The following is a 14,836-nucleotide window of genomic DNA, read 5'->3' as shown; positions in this document are numbered from 1 at the left end:
AAAAAATAATCAGCCACCAAAATAGCACGAAGGTTTGACATTTACAGTGTAGGGATGCTGGCAACATATATGTTGAGTTGAGGTAAACGCTGACACCCTGTGGTCAGAAGAAGAATTACAACATCTCCATTTATTCTTATACAGTAGGCCAAATACATCTTTATGCTGTCCTCTACAGCGTTAATGCTTAAAAATACAAAGAATAATCCAGATTCAGTTCAGGATTTTCTGATTTTTCAGTTCAGACACACAGTAATCACTCCACCCAAACTCATCAACCACATAGCTTCTGAGTTTGTGATCTTCTCATATTATGGACAAAAAAAGAGAGCATCACTCTCTACAAGAAAGCTTCCTTTGCTTACAGCAGAGGAAGTTTGTGTGTGACATGACAGTGGAGAAAGAGCAACAAGAGGAAGAGAAAGTCACGGGGAGGAAGAATGTGGGGAAGGAAAAGGAGGCAGGTCTGACAGCTAAGCCGGAGAGAGGCAAAGAAAAGACAGATGCATGCGTGGGTTTAACAGGGTAGAGAAGATGATGAAATGTGTGTGTGTGTGAGGAAGAAGTCAGTGTGAAGCCACTCTACACAACTCTTGGCTTTTTAGCTCCTTTGATAAGCAGAAACATTTGACCTTCAAAAGCTCAAAATCAAATCAAGCGATGGGAAAAAAAAACTGAGGGAGTTACAGACACTGGCATTAAGAGAAATACAGAAACATCGGCTTTTCCAACTCACGCTTCTGCTTTTAAATATAACACTTGAAATAATACATATTGGTATATGTGTTCTCTGAGTGTATTTCAGTGTTCAGTGTTCAGAATGATGAGATGAATTGTACAAAAGTAAACTCACATAAACACACACGGGATACACAACTCCAGAAATCTTGTCTCGTGCTGATAACGAGGACTGTGTGCCACTCACAGATAGTGTTACTGGGACAAGCAAACTTACAAACAACATATCAGAAGGCAGTAAAACAAACCTCAAATAGTTTTAAACAATCAGGCAAAACGTGTAAAATGAAAATATTGGTACTGAATGTTGCACTGTAGCTCAAATATCTCAAACCCAAAAAAAGAAGAAGAAAATTTTTTTTTTTATATATATATAATTGAGCCCTTAAGCAGAATGTAGAGCTTTTGTTACAGGCTTTTTAAAGGAAGGAATGCAATTTAGTACAGAAAACTGGAAGGCTGTTTCCACATTGACTGAGCTATTTTAAGGCCTGTTCAGATCTGGCATAATGAGCATTGGTGGTTTCTCCGAGTACAGGAGGGAACCCTCAGCTCGCATGGAGGTTGGATTGTTAGGAGATAACATTCAGAGGTTGTTACATGGTTTCAAATGTGAGAAAACACAAATGCAGCCGTAAAACTGACTATGATGGCGAGAGACCCAAAGCGGACCCAGATGCAGGACACGTGCAGGTAAAAGTCCACAAATCAAGTTTGAGTAAACAAAACAAAGGTCACACAAGGCTAGTCAGACTGCAAACCAAACAAATCAGAGAGGAAGCAGAGAAAAGAGCTGATTCTGCAAGCGGTCCACAAGGTCAAAAGGTGCGCGGACAGTGTTGGCAAGAAACAAGCTGAGGTTAACTGAAAATACACAAAGAACAAGCATCTTAAAGGGCAGACACAAAGCTACAATGATCCCTGAACCTAAGAGGCAATGACTGATCACAGACAGGTGGGAGAAACAGGAACTCAGACTCAAACTAGAGGAAGACTGAGAGCTGAAAATTTACTGAAATTTGTTGGAAAAGCTGAACCTGGAAGAGGTCAAATAATCAGAACAAAAAATAAACAAATAGCGATAATGGTAGCTAAAAGCTAAAAATAAAGCAGGCTTCATTGGAGTACATTTCCACAAGCTCAAGGTTTTTCAAGGATTTTAAGAATTTTCTGTATTCTTTTCTATGAGAACAAAATCTATAAGTAGAAGTGAATATTTCAATAAGAATAAAAGTTACAAAAACCAAAAGTCGTAGCTGTAATGTCCTGAATGAGCTGAACGTGTTAAGGTGTAAATAGTTAAAATAGCTGAAAGTTTGCTGAAGTAGTTATAATCCAAAGAACATATGGAAGAAACCATAAACAGGACAACAATAACAGGGCTCAGCTTCACATAACTGTCTTTTTCTGTGAGGAATTTCATGCTCAGTAAAGGTAGTTATTTTTTAAAAGTTACAAAAAACCAAAAGTCATAGCAGACTATTCTGTATTGAGATGAATGTTTGATACATATGAATGACAAGAGTGTAAATGCTGAGTCAGCATTCACTCAAATAGGTGTGGGGCAAAACGTTATTTTTGCTGTCAGGGAGACATTAAAGAAAAACAATTAACACAACAGGTGCCATTGGCTGTGCCAGAAGTTTGGATTGTGGTCGGTCTTGACCAACCTAATCTTCTGATCTGAACTTAGAATATTGCTAAAAAAAAAGAATATTGCTGCTGTAATAACACAGCAAAACTGAATGCAGAGCATAAAAGTGACATGCAAAAACCACAACATTCACATATGAACACAAACTCCTGAAAGCTGCCTTTGGAAGTGGATTATCTGTGGAAGTCTGCATGTCTGTGTATGATGGCATTTTCAGCAGATTGCTGTTTTTAGAGTCCTCAGACCTGTGTACTGTCACTGGACAGTGTTCACAAAAGCCTGCCCCAAGGGAAGGGGGGGAAATACCAATAATAGACTGTTTTTCTCTGCAAGGATAAGGCTTGTGTTCACTTCTGCAGAGACCGAGAGGGACTACTTTGGCATAAGTTAGTGTTTGCTTTTAATTTCATCCATTAGCTAGCTTGCTTTAAACATCACACCGAAACATTCAAACGTCACCAACGAGTCAGCCAGTAAGTCAAATCTGCTGACTTCAGAGAGTGAAATCACCGAATGTAGGGAGAAAAACAGGAAAGGAGAAAAGCGGAGAGAAGTAGCACAACGTGCCTTTTAATGTGCACAAGCTTTGTGTGAAGAAAAAAAAAAAAAGAAGAAACTTAAGAGGCAGAGAGAAAATCGTGAGTGCATGTGCGTATTAAGAGAGGATTAAAAAGAAATGAGATGTACAGAAGGAAGAAAGCTCATCCTACCTCCAGCGATGGTGCTTTTCTTGCCCACCGTCACAGTGACAGCAGTGGAGGCAATCACGATCCTCCCTGCTGATGGATCAACAAACATATTTTTAGAAAGACTTCAAGGTATTTATTGGTTACATTCCGAAAAAAAAAGGTAATGCATGCACCCCTTAAACATGCATGAGCACTGTGTATGCATGCACAATAAATGTCATTCTCTGGAATCTTTCCCACATAATTATTACATTTTTAGCACTCAGTGACTCAGAGTGACACCGACTGTTCAGAGGTGTCAAAATGTGTTTGAAAACATGAACGACTCAGACTGGGGTGTTAATATTTATGCAATTTATGCACTCCTCCTTTGCGCATCTATTTGCAGCCTTTCCTGCCAACAGATGCCAACTGTCCTCCAGCCGCAGATTCCAGCCAGATTAACATTTAAAGTGTTACATAACGCAGATTAAGAAAGCTAATGCATTCAGAACAGAAGGCTGGCTCGGGTGTATTATGGGAGTCCAAGTGCTGGGTGTATAGATTTCTGCATAAGCAACGTATGCTTCAAAATCAACGTGCAATTTCAAAAGTGTGATTTGCGATACAATTTCAAATGATGTGGAAAAAACAAAGAAAAGTGCTGAAATTAAAATAGGTTGAAATGGATTAGAAACCTTATTGACCCACTAAGACAGAAGAGAAGTCTCCTATATTTAAATTGCATGCTCTTGGAGAGGAAAGGACAAAATTGGAGCCAGGCTAAAAAAACAAAAAAACAAACAAAACAAATCAAAGCAAAAACGGAGAGCAGGGACTAAACGTCCTGTCTTAAATTCAGGGAGGAGGTAAAATGGAGCAAATTTAAAAGAGGAGGCATGCAAAGTATCAGTAGCAATTCTCTACCCTCCTCTTCCTCCTCCTCCTCCTTCTCTGTTTGTTTTTTCTCTCCCTCCTCCACTTCCTCCTCCTCTGCACTCATGGTGGCACTATAGTCAGCCTCATAGTCCCTGAATACATCTGAAAACGACACACTATTTTCTTTTATCATAACCTGATTAAAAATACAAAAACCCTCTTTTAGACTTTAATCAAATTAAAGATAAATGACAACCACAAATTCCTATAAATCAGCGATCGTTACCTTGAAAAATGACATAGCTCTTTCAACCTCTCATATTTTTGAATCGTACTGACAGTATTTACTTGTACCTGGTACATACTGGGTATTTATAGGGACTGCGCTATTCTACTGAGTGACTTGTAACCTGGAAAGCAGCAGGCTGTATTGTGTATTGTTAGCTAAAATGCATTTTAGAACTGAAAAACAGAACATCACAGCTTTATTGTCGCTTTATTGCACTTTAGCTTTTTTATGCTGCCCCATCATTACTACTTTAAATAAATATGGAGTTAGTATGATGTGATGGTCACCATGAAGATCTTAACTGAAGATCTGACATCAAAACAGACAGAAACTTATTAATTACATCAAAACATAATGATGTTTAATAAATTAACAAATTATGCAAATTATATAAATCCACACTGAGACAAGCAATAAGGAACAAAACTGTAGATATAATGTAAATACTGTAAATAACCCTGTCATAGAAAGAATATTGACTCAGTTTGCTGAACATCATTAGTGCTGCGTGGGTCATGTTGTTTTTTAGTTTGTTTGTCAAGTAAGGGTAAGCTCTCTACCTCTCGTGTCCTGTCTGGGCATGTAGTACAAAAACTGCCCAGCTGGGAACTCAGCTGCTCTGCGGTACCACACTGGGAAATGATCCAGGGTGAACATATTCTCCTTGTCTGTGGAGGTCAGGAAAGTCCTGGCGAGACAGAAATAACCTTAAAGAAACACCTATTAAATTAAAAGGAGAGAAGGTGATAGAAAAATATATTCACTTTAAGCTGAGTATGAAAAAAACAAGCATCGAGTTACAAGACCAGAGAAGAAGATGAGAAAGTAGTTTACAGAGCAGTTGTATATTGGGTTTGCTAGAAATCCAGTGCTTATAATTCAATAAAATTTACTGAGGAAATGTGGTTTTATTCTTTTAGGCCTTTCACCGGTCTTTGTGTGCACATATTGCTAGAGTAATGTCAACAATGGCATGCAACTTAAATTGACTGAAGCATTACCTGTGTGTTTGAAACTATTATATCACTACAGCAAGATGTCTAAATGAAAAGAAACTCCTTGTAGTGCCATATTTAGCCATACCCAATATCACTTTATGAAACCAAAACAACAAAGTAGTTTTTTACCATTTTTTTCTTTGTGTGTCTCACTTTATCCAGATCCTGTCACCATTAAACCTTGATTGTATGATGAAAAGGTTTTTTTTAATATAACTGGATTAAGAGAGATCCATTGAAAAATATCTGAAAAGGTGTATCCACCTCAAACTCTGCTCTTTTCCATTTCACTGCCAGCTGTGTAGATTGTGTCAGGATAAGTGCAAACTCATTCTAATCTTTCAATTAGTTTTTGACATACAGTACCGTTAAATCAAAGTGATAATATCTGATAACAAACACAGTTTTAATACTTACTTGCCAACTCTTTTCTCAATACCCGTGTACTTCAAGACCCTCAACAAGCCTGAACGGGTCCCCAAAAAAGCTGTCTCCATCCCGTCATCCATACTGAGAGAGGACAAAAAAAAATATGAGGCAGAAAATAAAATGTGGAATAAAATGACAAGGAAAACGTTCATGTTGCATAAAATGACTTATCAAGCAAGAAATCCTGAACTGAGCAAAAAAGGATTTGTGTGTTCTTGTTCACCCAGATGTGTTGAGCATCAGGGCGGTCCAGTAAGCCTCCATAGGCGCCGTCACAACAGCGTCAAAGAGAGTCTGCTGCAGCAGCAGCTCGTCACCTTTGGAGAAAAGAAAAAAAAAAAAAAACAGGAAAGGGACCGAAATAATTAAGACAAAACTAGAGAAACTGCATTTTCTGCAAAATGCAGTGAGAGTGCTGAATAACTCTGCTGAGAAATATGAAACTGAGCTGCTGAAGCTAAATGAAGCAAAATGACATTTAGACATTTAGAAAAGTGTAAAAATGACAAAAAACAAAAATCATAGCCCTCATGATTCAATAAGATGAACATTTTTAAATGGCTAAAACAGCACAAAGAGTGCAGAAATAGTTAGATTGCAAAAAATGCACAAAACAAAGGAAAACAATAATTTGAATGCTGAATCAGCATCTACACAAAAAGACAGAAACTACTTTGGTTTTCATTTGCATGGGAACATGGTGATTTCTTTTCTAACATTCAGAGTTGACAAATAATTTATTAAAACTTATCCAGAGCTTACATTTCAGATTTGCTTCTTTGCCTGTGAGGTACTTTGAAATAGCCTGCAGCTGGGAGAGTTTACGATGAGCGGGGTTGAGATCTGTCTCACAGTAGGTCCTGCAAACACACACAAATGCAGATCTAATGTATTTTTGGAAGGTGTTATACTGGAATGACTACAGTACAGACTACAGGACAAACTCACCACTCACTGGCTATGGTCAGATCTGGAGTCAATAAGTCGTGAAGACCTGAGGAACAACAGGATAAAAAAAAAAATGAGTAAAGAGTTTATGATGAAGCAAAAACCAGTAAAAAGACAGAGGACTTGCCTTCCTCTACTGAGACATTTCCTGTGAAGATATACTGTCCATATCCCCTGCTTAGCACTATTCCTAAACTATTAAAAAAGAAAAAAATATTTTACTTCCTAATAATAAAAAAAAATGCAGCAACATTAACCAAACCCTGCTTATATAATTGTTATGTTTTGATAATATTGATTGGAAACGAAAGTGTTTCTTTGGCAATTTTAGCAAAAGTTGGCGCAAGCACTCAGACAAACCTGAACGGCGTCTCATTGATGACAGTGTAAAAGTAATCATTTTTCAAAAAGACCACTCTTCTCTGTAAGAGACAAAAAAAAAAGACAAGCAAAAATCAGGAAAATGACAGGAGAAGGAATGTTTACTGAGAACAAATGGAAAAAAATGGCACAAAAATATACAAGGACACAGGAAGAATGACAAAAATCCACGCTCTAATATTTCAGTAAATACTCACTCCTTTATCCACTGAAGACCTCACGTCTAAGGACATTGTTCCAGTTTCTCCTTTCACCATAGCCGTCCTCAGCTAAAGAAGCATAACATTCTTAGTAAATGCTGTTTCTGTACACTGCGCTGCAAGTTCCTACTACAATAAAATATGTGTTAACAGGACACAAATGTGGGTTCTTACTTTTTCCTCAGTGTCTTCCCACTCCACCTCTGCCAGATCGACACTGTTGTAGTTGGGTTTGGGTTTCAGTTTCTTTCCTTCTTTATACTGCCACACACAAAACCGACAACACAAACACAAAGCAGTCAGCTCTAAAGCAGCTTTTGGTCTAATATGAGCAACAAATAAGCTGTGCTGCATGTACCAAAGGTCGAAGCTCTGGGTGAGACAGGATGTAGCCATTATTGGTGACGAGGAAGGCGTAGCCATGGATACCGAGCTAGAAGGACAGAAAGAGGTAGAATGTCTTAAAAGTAAATCGTTAACATTTCATCACAAAGTGAAGGTGTCGGTCTTATGTTTGTCACAGTCCAAACCGATCAGCCACTCGCTGGTGGCAACAGTGTGCCATGCTGCAGTTTTATCGCTGTACAGGAACAGCTTGAACAATTAGGAGGCTGTAGTGTTAACCTGGCCCCCAAACTCTCCAGGTCCCAATCCAATCAAACATCTGCAGATGCGCAGGAACAAAGCTAATCTGGAAGGTCCCACCCTCCGACCCACAAGAACCAGCTGACAGAAATCACGGCGCGAGGCAGCGCAGACGTGTCAAAGCCATATTGTTCGAATACAATACAAAACTGATGGTTTTAATGTTATGGCTGATCAGTGCATGTGCTGAGGTTTTACCTTGTATCTCGAAGCTAATCTCATCAGTTCTCCCAAGGCCACATCTGTTCCTACCACTCCCAGCAGAATCCCATGGGACAGCTAGTGACAGAATGCCAGAGTTCAGAGCCATGAACTGTACATAAAAATGTTTTATGTCATAGGGGATTTCATTTTAACTCCCAGTCTATTTGTTCAGTTTAAAAAAAGAGCGCTGCATATTTTTTTCCCCCCACAGAAGAGTTTGGGCACTATATGAAATGAAAATGAAAACAGAGATTTGGCACCTCACCTCATCATAAACACTAAACCTGCATCAATGACAAGCTCCATTTCCTTTTTAGCTGAGAGGATGCAGCGATCCAAAATAAAATATATAATCATTAACAGCATATTCTAATTTATTTGCAAACTGCGGTCTGGTTTTATTTACATTTATAGACAACTTCCCAGATTTTTTGGATAAAGGGTGTCAAATATAAAGGAGGAAACTAATTTATGTATCATTTTTGGGCTCAGATACAAAAGTTACGAAGACGATAAGAAATTGTAACTTACAGTCTCTTCCTTCTTGCTGAACACTGGCATGGCTACAGACGTCATCAGGAGCAAACTCTGTGCCTGAGTGTTGAACAGCTGAACCAGAGACATGCAGAAAATACACCTCATTTCTCTCACTTTGGTTACAGGGAAAAACAAATAAAAGGTGACTAAAACAAACTGACATCTATCCTGCAAATTAAAAATAAACAGTAAAAACCCCTAAAAAAACTAAATTTTTAAAGCAGTGATGGTAAGTTCCAAAATTTGATATATTAGAAATAATAACGGTTTTAGGTTAAAACTTAACTTGCTCCAGCTTTAAGTCTATAAGGTACACTAACATTAGCATAAAAAACAACTACTGAAGCTCACTAAAGGTGGTCAGGTTTTACTTGTAAATAGAATGCTAATCAAGATACTGAAGCTACTCATTTTTTTTATTCTAGCTTTAACTCCAAATATGGTTACCTCTTTTTTATTGGGGAGCTGAAAGGAGCGATGGAGGGAAGGACAAACAACAAGCAAGAAATGAACATGTGACATGAATGATGAATGAAAAAAACCTGAAAATGGCAAACAGAGATGAGATTTTAACTGGACACAGAAGGGAAAATGAAAAAGAAAAGCAGTTTAAATGATTGCTGATACTGTTAATGTTGTTAAGGTGAATCAGCCATGTGGTTGGAGTAAATACATGTGCAACTGGATTACTTCATGTATCCTTATTAATTACAAAGTTGAGTCCGATCTTACAGTTAAAAAGAATTATTCCTTTTTTTCCACAGCTCTAAATGATCATATTGTTCCTATGAACGGTTTGAAAATTTATTCATACTTTTCTAATTATTATCCTGGATTTTGCAATCTTTAAATTCACATAATTTATGTTTAATAATAAACATTTCCTTTTAAGTCCCAACTGTTTGAGAAGTGAGGAGTCTTGAATGAGTGTCAAAGTGGACAGACAGTGGAAGCGGTTTTGTCTGCCCTGCATAAAAACCTCCTGATCAGAAAACTAGCACAGATGGTGGCACATTTAAATGTCTTCATGAATATAAACTTCCATCAAACAATAAAATGACTGAAGCTCAAGATGATACTGAAGCATGGTAAGTGACTGACCACACTGTCCATGTAAGCCTCCGTCCAGATGATGTCATGGTCATGGTTGATCACCATTGGCCGGCTGAGAACGTGGAGGTACTCCATAACATTTTCCTGAACATCTGCCAGTGTAGACACGTGTGTGTAGTAGCCTGAAAGACACACAGTCAGATACATCAATATAATATCCATCCATCCATCCATCCATCCATCCATCCATCCATCCATCCATCCATCCATCCATCCATCCATCCATCCATCCATTATCCGTTGCTTGTTCCGGAGTCGGGTCGAGGAGGTAGCAGCTTGAGCAGTGAAGCTCGGACATCTTTCTCCACAGCCGCCTCTTCCAGCTCTTCCAGGAGAATTCCAGAGCGTTCCCAGGCCAGCCGAGAGACATTAGTCTCTCCAGTGTGACAATATATCGATATAACACATTCTGCAAATGATGTTTTCTACTTGGTTTTTTGTTGAATGTTACAATAAAAGTAATAGATTACTTTAAGAGACATCACAACATTTTGTATGTAGAAACATTAGTGCTGTGCAAAATCTTAGAATGTTACAAATGCACTTTTAAACTAACTAATAAAGTTTATGTGATCTCTACATGAAGGAAAACATCACAGACAAACCAGCAAACAAGCCACTGAGCCGCTGTGAGATATAAATTTGGTGATTATGGGCTGTTTTCTGTTTGCAACTTTTTCTAAAGAGCATCAAAGCAGTCATTAACTAGACCTGCTTACTCAACAGAAACAGGAGCTGTGTATGAAAAGCTTTGAGTGGAAGTTTGCAGCGAACACCCGAACTAAAACACAACTGTTTATAGCAGATACTTGTTTCTTCTGTCTGTGCAGAAAACAAACGGTGCTACACCTGTCACCTATAACAAGCACAGACACAACATCTTTTTGTCAAGGGAGCATTTTACAGTTTTTTCTGCTAATAATGAGTTATTAAGTCACAGGTTTCTATGTGCTTAGAGCAGGATAAAATGATTACTTTCTGGCCTGAGCTGCTGCATGACACCATGTAAGTCACAAGAGGGCAGCAACTGATATTAATTTACACTGCATCACTTAGCAGCACCTCTCGTCTCACTTGGGACAGGAAAATACTCTTATTTAAAGTGATCGCTGCTCGTGTTATCACACCCACAGCGCAGTTTCCTGTCTGGATTGTTAATGTTTGTCCCATTTAAAAACGTTTTCAAATAAAGCAACAGAAAACGAAGGACTTACCCTTGTTGTTGCAGGCAATCCATTTGACATTTTCAGCAAATGTCATCTCGCGTCCAATGAGATAGGTGAACACGCGAACCTGGAGAGACCAGTTAACCAGTGTTTAATGTAAACTGCTACAAACCACACATGCTAAATACTCAGACCAGCTTGATAAAACATGTGACATATTTGCGTTTCAATTTCTGTGTGTGTCCTACCCGTCGTTCTGGCCAGTTAAACTCTTCAAAAACATCCTTGAAGTCCTCCATGGCGCCGTCAGTTATTAGCATGATGACCTGGTTACACAGGCTGCCCTGTCCCAGTGTAGCAGCCTGAGCACGTCATACACCAACAGTTTGAATAGCTGGGTTAGTATACGCTTCAATGGGTAAACCTAATTTCTAATTTTGTGCAATCGAAAAGTTTAATTTTGTTCATTATAATGTTGGGAAAAAAAAAGAGACAAACCTCATTGAGGACCTTGAAAGATTCTTTCATTGCATTCTTCACTTTGCCCTCTCCTTTGACATGAAGCTCATTTACCAACAGCTTAAAATGCTGCAAACACACAGACAAACAATCACACATTATAACACGGATTTCACCCTTCTGATTATTTCAGGTGTACTGGGAGTTTGGAGTTAGAAACAGAAGGGAAGAGAGGGATTATCCCTCGGCTCCCTGGCACACTGACCAATAAAAGGAAAGTTACTACAACACCAGGAGCTAATCAGGATTAATTAACACACGCACACAGACTCACACACACACACAGTGAGGAAGGGCCACTTTGTGGATTTTATCCCTAATCTAGGTTTAACTTAAAGCTTGCCTTGAATCAGATGCTTTGAATATTATTTAAATTAGAAGGTGAGCAAAGAATTGTATCTACAGCATATCCAATTATCATGTTTTGACAAGCTAAAGGTATTCTATATTTTTTGCAAATTAGCTTTATTTGTCTATATCTGAGTTATGACAGAATTATCGGACAATCTGGGAACCTATAACACATCTAACTTCCAGCTTTTGGTCAAGTAAAAGGTTTACACATCTGGTCATTAAGCAATCTGCCCCATATCTGTCAAAAAGAGAACTGGAATTATTTTAAAAACACATAAACAAAAATGCACACTGATCTCTCTCGTTGCTTCGGAAGAGTTATTCTGATTATATATTTTTTAAAATAGCTGTTTTGAAAAGTTAAGACCCAATTTGTGTTCATATTTAAGATTAAATCTGTAGTTTTCATTTGGAACATTCTCCTGCAGCCTGCCTTTCTAACCCTGGAACCAATCAAATCTCTGCTTATAGGACACATGATTTGCCTAAAACTGTCAGCAGCCAGCGACCTCACCTGATCTGCACAGATGTGGAGGAGATTAAAAGTGGGACATACATTCAACCAACGCATACACACACAGAGGCCGAGCAGACCGAGCCGGTGTCAGGATACGAAAACAGAAAAACAAATGAGGAGTAAAAAGGGTGCAGCAATAAAAAAGAGACAGATATACTGTGCTGTATATATATGTGAATATTCAAAGACAGGAAGTGAAGGGTGAGAAAAGAGATGCTTTATGGATGGAGAAGGTTCTGATGATGAGATAAAAAGATGAAGGTGATGTGCAGCTGAAATACACATGTATAATAATATATATATAAACACTGAAAGTTCTGCTCATTATTGTGCTCTAATATAGATTTCAGTTTGATATTACCCAGACAAACTCAGTGATATGATTTTATGAGAAATATTAGCTCTATACTAAACATTAAACAGATGTTATTATTGATCTGTATTCTAAAAAGCAACAATAACTTTGATAACACACTTTCACTGTAATGTTTTAACCATCATGTAAACCCTTATCATTACAGGATAAAGGGTCAGCAGAGGCTAATTGTATTAATCACCTGTGATCCTGTGTGTGTGTGTGGCTCTGTGTGTGTGTGTGTGTGTGTGTGTGTGTGTGTGTTACCTCTCTGTTATCCAGATCAGCTTGCACTAGAATGCCTTGGAAACAGGGCTCCAGGTAGCGGACATAGTCACTGTACTGTGGAGCAAAAAACAAAAGCGTATGAGCAACTTCAGCAAATGATCAGGGCAAGAAAGAGGCTATAGGATTAACATTTATAACAGGATAGTTAGCTAAACTCCAAACAATAGCTGATTCTGTGATAAAAAGAGGTACAGTGAGGTTTTGTTGAATTAGAAAATATCTCATTATTACATAAAAGCATAAACTGGTTTTCACTTCCCTGCATAGTTACACTGTGCCAAAACAAAATCCTGCATCGAGTTACACACTGACTTGTGAAATCCTGAAAAACCTCTTGGGGAAATTAACTTTCAAGCTTTGTTACTGAACATAAATGAATGTTGGACTTCTGAATGCATGCACGTTCTCTGCTCTGTGGTACGTGTTACTGCTTAGGTGTTAATCTTCGGCAGGACTTTGAGTCTCAAAGTGCTTCCGCTCTTCTGTGTTTAGTGAAATTGTGTGTGTACTTACAGCTATGATGTTAACAAAGTCATTTTCTCCCAGTGTGTCGAGGATCGTATTAATTGTGTGTTTGGCTATAGTCAGTCGGAGGCCCTTCATGCTGCCACTGACATCCAGTACTATGATCACATCTTTAGGAGAAGTGGCTGCCTGTATATACCTGAAAAGACACAGAGAGAGTTTATAGTTAGAAAGCAAGAGCAAGTATGAACAGAATGTGCCTTATTTTCCTGAAGTCTCGGGGCAGACAAAGTGTCAAGCCTTATCCTTTCATTTGTTCCTCTGTTCTTCTGTTCCTGCTTCCCATCATCTCTTTATTACCATCCCCTGACTTTCTAAGCTCATTAACAGAAATGGGATTTCCCTGCAGCAGCTGTGATCAGAAGCTTTCGGGATCTTAACCGTTTAGCTTCCTAATTTCCACTTTCCAAGGCAACAGTGTGTCTGTCTGAGAACCGCACAGTTTCTGGACCCTGCTTCAACATAATTTAGGACTTTAAATTACAACATAAGGAGCCTTGCACCAGCAGCTTTCAGCACTGTGTGTCTGCGTCCAAATTGGAAAACTGCTCTTTTTAATTGTTTGGTCACAACTGCTGAGTGTTTCCAGAAGAGCTGATGCAGACCTGTCTGTCTCTGCTCACAGTCAATGCTCCCTCTTATCTTACAAACACCTTATACAACTACATACAAAACCCTATACATTAGCTTATAAAAACAAATTAGAAGTGTTACACATGACGGTGCAGCAGTGACAATGTGTAACATTAAGAAAGCATGCAGTCCATTGTTTTAAGTTCTCAAAATAGGAGTTGCACAAATAAGTGATGAAGAATCAGCTCTGAATATAGTGCAGGAAAAGAAACTTAATGTTTTGAACTGGCATCGTGTTGTTTTAAGGGTAAAAGTCTTGTCTGGCCCAACGTCTGGAGGTGGCAGTGTACAGAAAAATAATAATATTAAAGTTGGATTTGTGGAACGATGAGTTTGACCATGCAGTCTAAAACAAAGATGGTGAATGAGAGGGGCTCCTGTCGAGGTTAAGGATGTTGGACAGGTTTCTTGTAACCTCCAGGTCAAGGTGCTCTGCTTGTGAGGAAGGGAAAACTAACAAAAGTAGTTGATTTTTTTAAGTAAGTGATAAGAATGAAAACTTATTTTCCAAAGTGTCTGATGCCAATGAAGCTCACAACGGTTAGGCCTCAAAATACTGACAATAATAAAAAAGATTTTATGTCATTTGTTTCAGGGTGTTTTATTCTGTTCAACAACTTAAGTGGTTTTAGTAACCAAACTGACATTTACGTTTGTCTTTCAGCTGCTGCCTTCTGCAGGGGTTGCCACAGCGAGCGAACTTGCATGAAGGATTTTGCAATTGTTTCGGGCTCAAACCTGCAGCCTCAGGATTACAAGATCACGGCACTGCCCCATAGCTCCCCCCCCCCCCCCC

At 38.6% G+C, this 14,836-nt stretch overlaps 1 protein-coding gene across 3 annotated transcripts in view; it reads right to left on the bottom strand.

The window, feature by feature from the left end:
* The window catches only part of cacna2d4a (calcium channel, voltage-dependent, alpha 2/delta subunit 4a), an 84,525-nt gene that overhangs the window by 57,282 nt on the left and 12,407 nt on the right, over window positions 1-14,836 (bottom strand). For 2 of the 3 annotated variants that reach the window (XM_017414789.3, XM_037981246.1), the window contains exons 9-27: window positions 13,396-13,546; window positions 12,862-12,936; window positions 11,348-11,437; window positions 11,098-11,211; window positions 10,898-10,976; window positions 9,672-9,805; window positions 8,565-8,642; window positions 8,028-8,108; window positions 7,543-7,617; window positions 7,359-7,445; window positions 7,182-7,253; window positions 6,964-7,025; window positions 6,731-6,798; window positions 6,604-6,649; window positions 6,418-6,515; window positions 5,879-5,972; window positions 5,644-5,736; window positions 4,789-4,916; window positions 3,103-3,171 (exon numbers count right to left, since the gene is read on the bottom strand). In XM_017414789.3, coding sequence (XP_017270278.1) covers window positions 3,103-3,171; window positions 4,789-4,916; window positions 5,644-5,736; window positions 5,879-5,972; window positions 6,418-6,515; window positions 6,604-6,649; window positions 6,731-6,798; window positions 6,964-7,025; window positions 7,182-7,253; window positions 7,359-7,445; window positions 7,543-7,617; window positions 8,028-8,108; window positions 8,565-8,642; window positions 9,672-9,805; window positions 10,898-10,976; window positions 11,098-11,211; window positions 11,348-11,437; window positions 12,862-12,936; window positions 13,396-13,546 — 1,694 coding nt within the window. Of the gene's footprint in view, window positions 1-3,102; window positions 3,172-3,987; window positions 4,102-4,788; window positions 4,917-5,643; window positions 5,737-5,878; window positions 5,973-6,417; window positions 6,516-6,603; window positions 6,650-6,730; window positions 6,799-6,963; window positions 7,026-7,181; window positions 7,254-7,358; window positions 7,446-7,542; window positions 7,618-8,027; window positions 8,109-8,564; window positions 8,643-9,671; window positions 9,806-10,897; window positions 10,977-11,097; window positions 11,212-11,347; window positions 11,438-12,861; window positions 12,937-13,395; window positions 13,547-14,836 lie in introns of all 3 variants that reach the window. The other variant, XM_017414791.3, reaches the window with a different exon arrangement.

The sequence above is a fragment of the Kryptolebias marmoratus genome, linkage group LG18 (assembly GCF_001649575.2).
Source record: "Kryptolebias marmoratus isolate JLee-2015 linkage group LG18, ASM164957v2, whole genome shotgun sequence".
Taxonomy (NCBI): Eukaryota; Metazoa; Chordata; class Actinopteri; order Cyprinodontiformes; family Rivulidae; genus Kryptolebias; species Kryptolebias marmoratus.
This window is presented reverse-complemented; position numbering and strand designations above follow the sequence as displayed.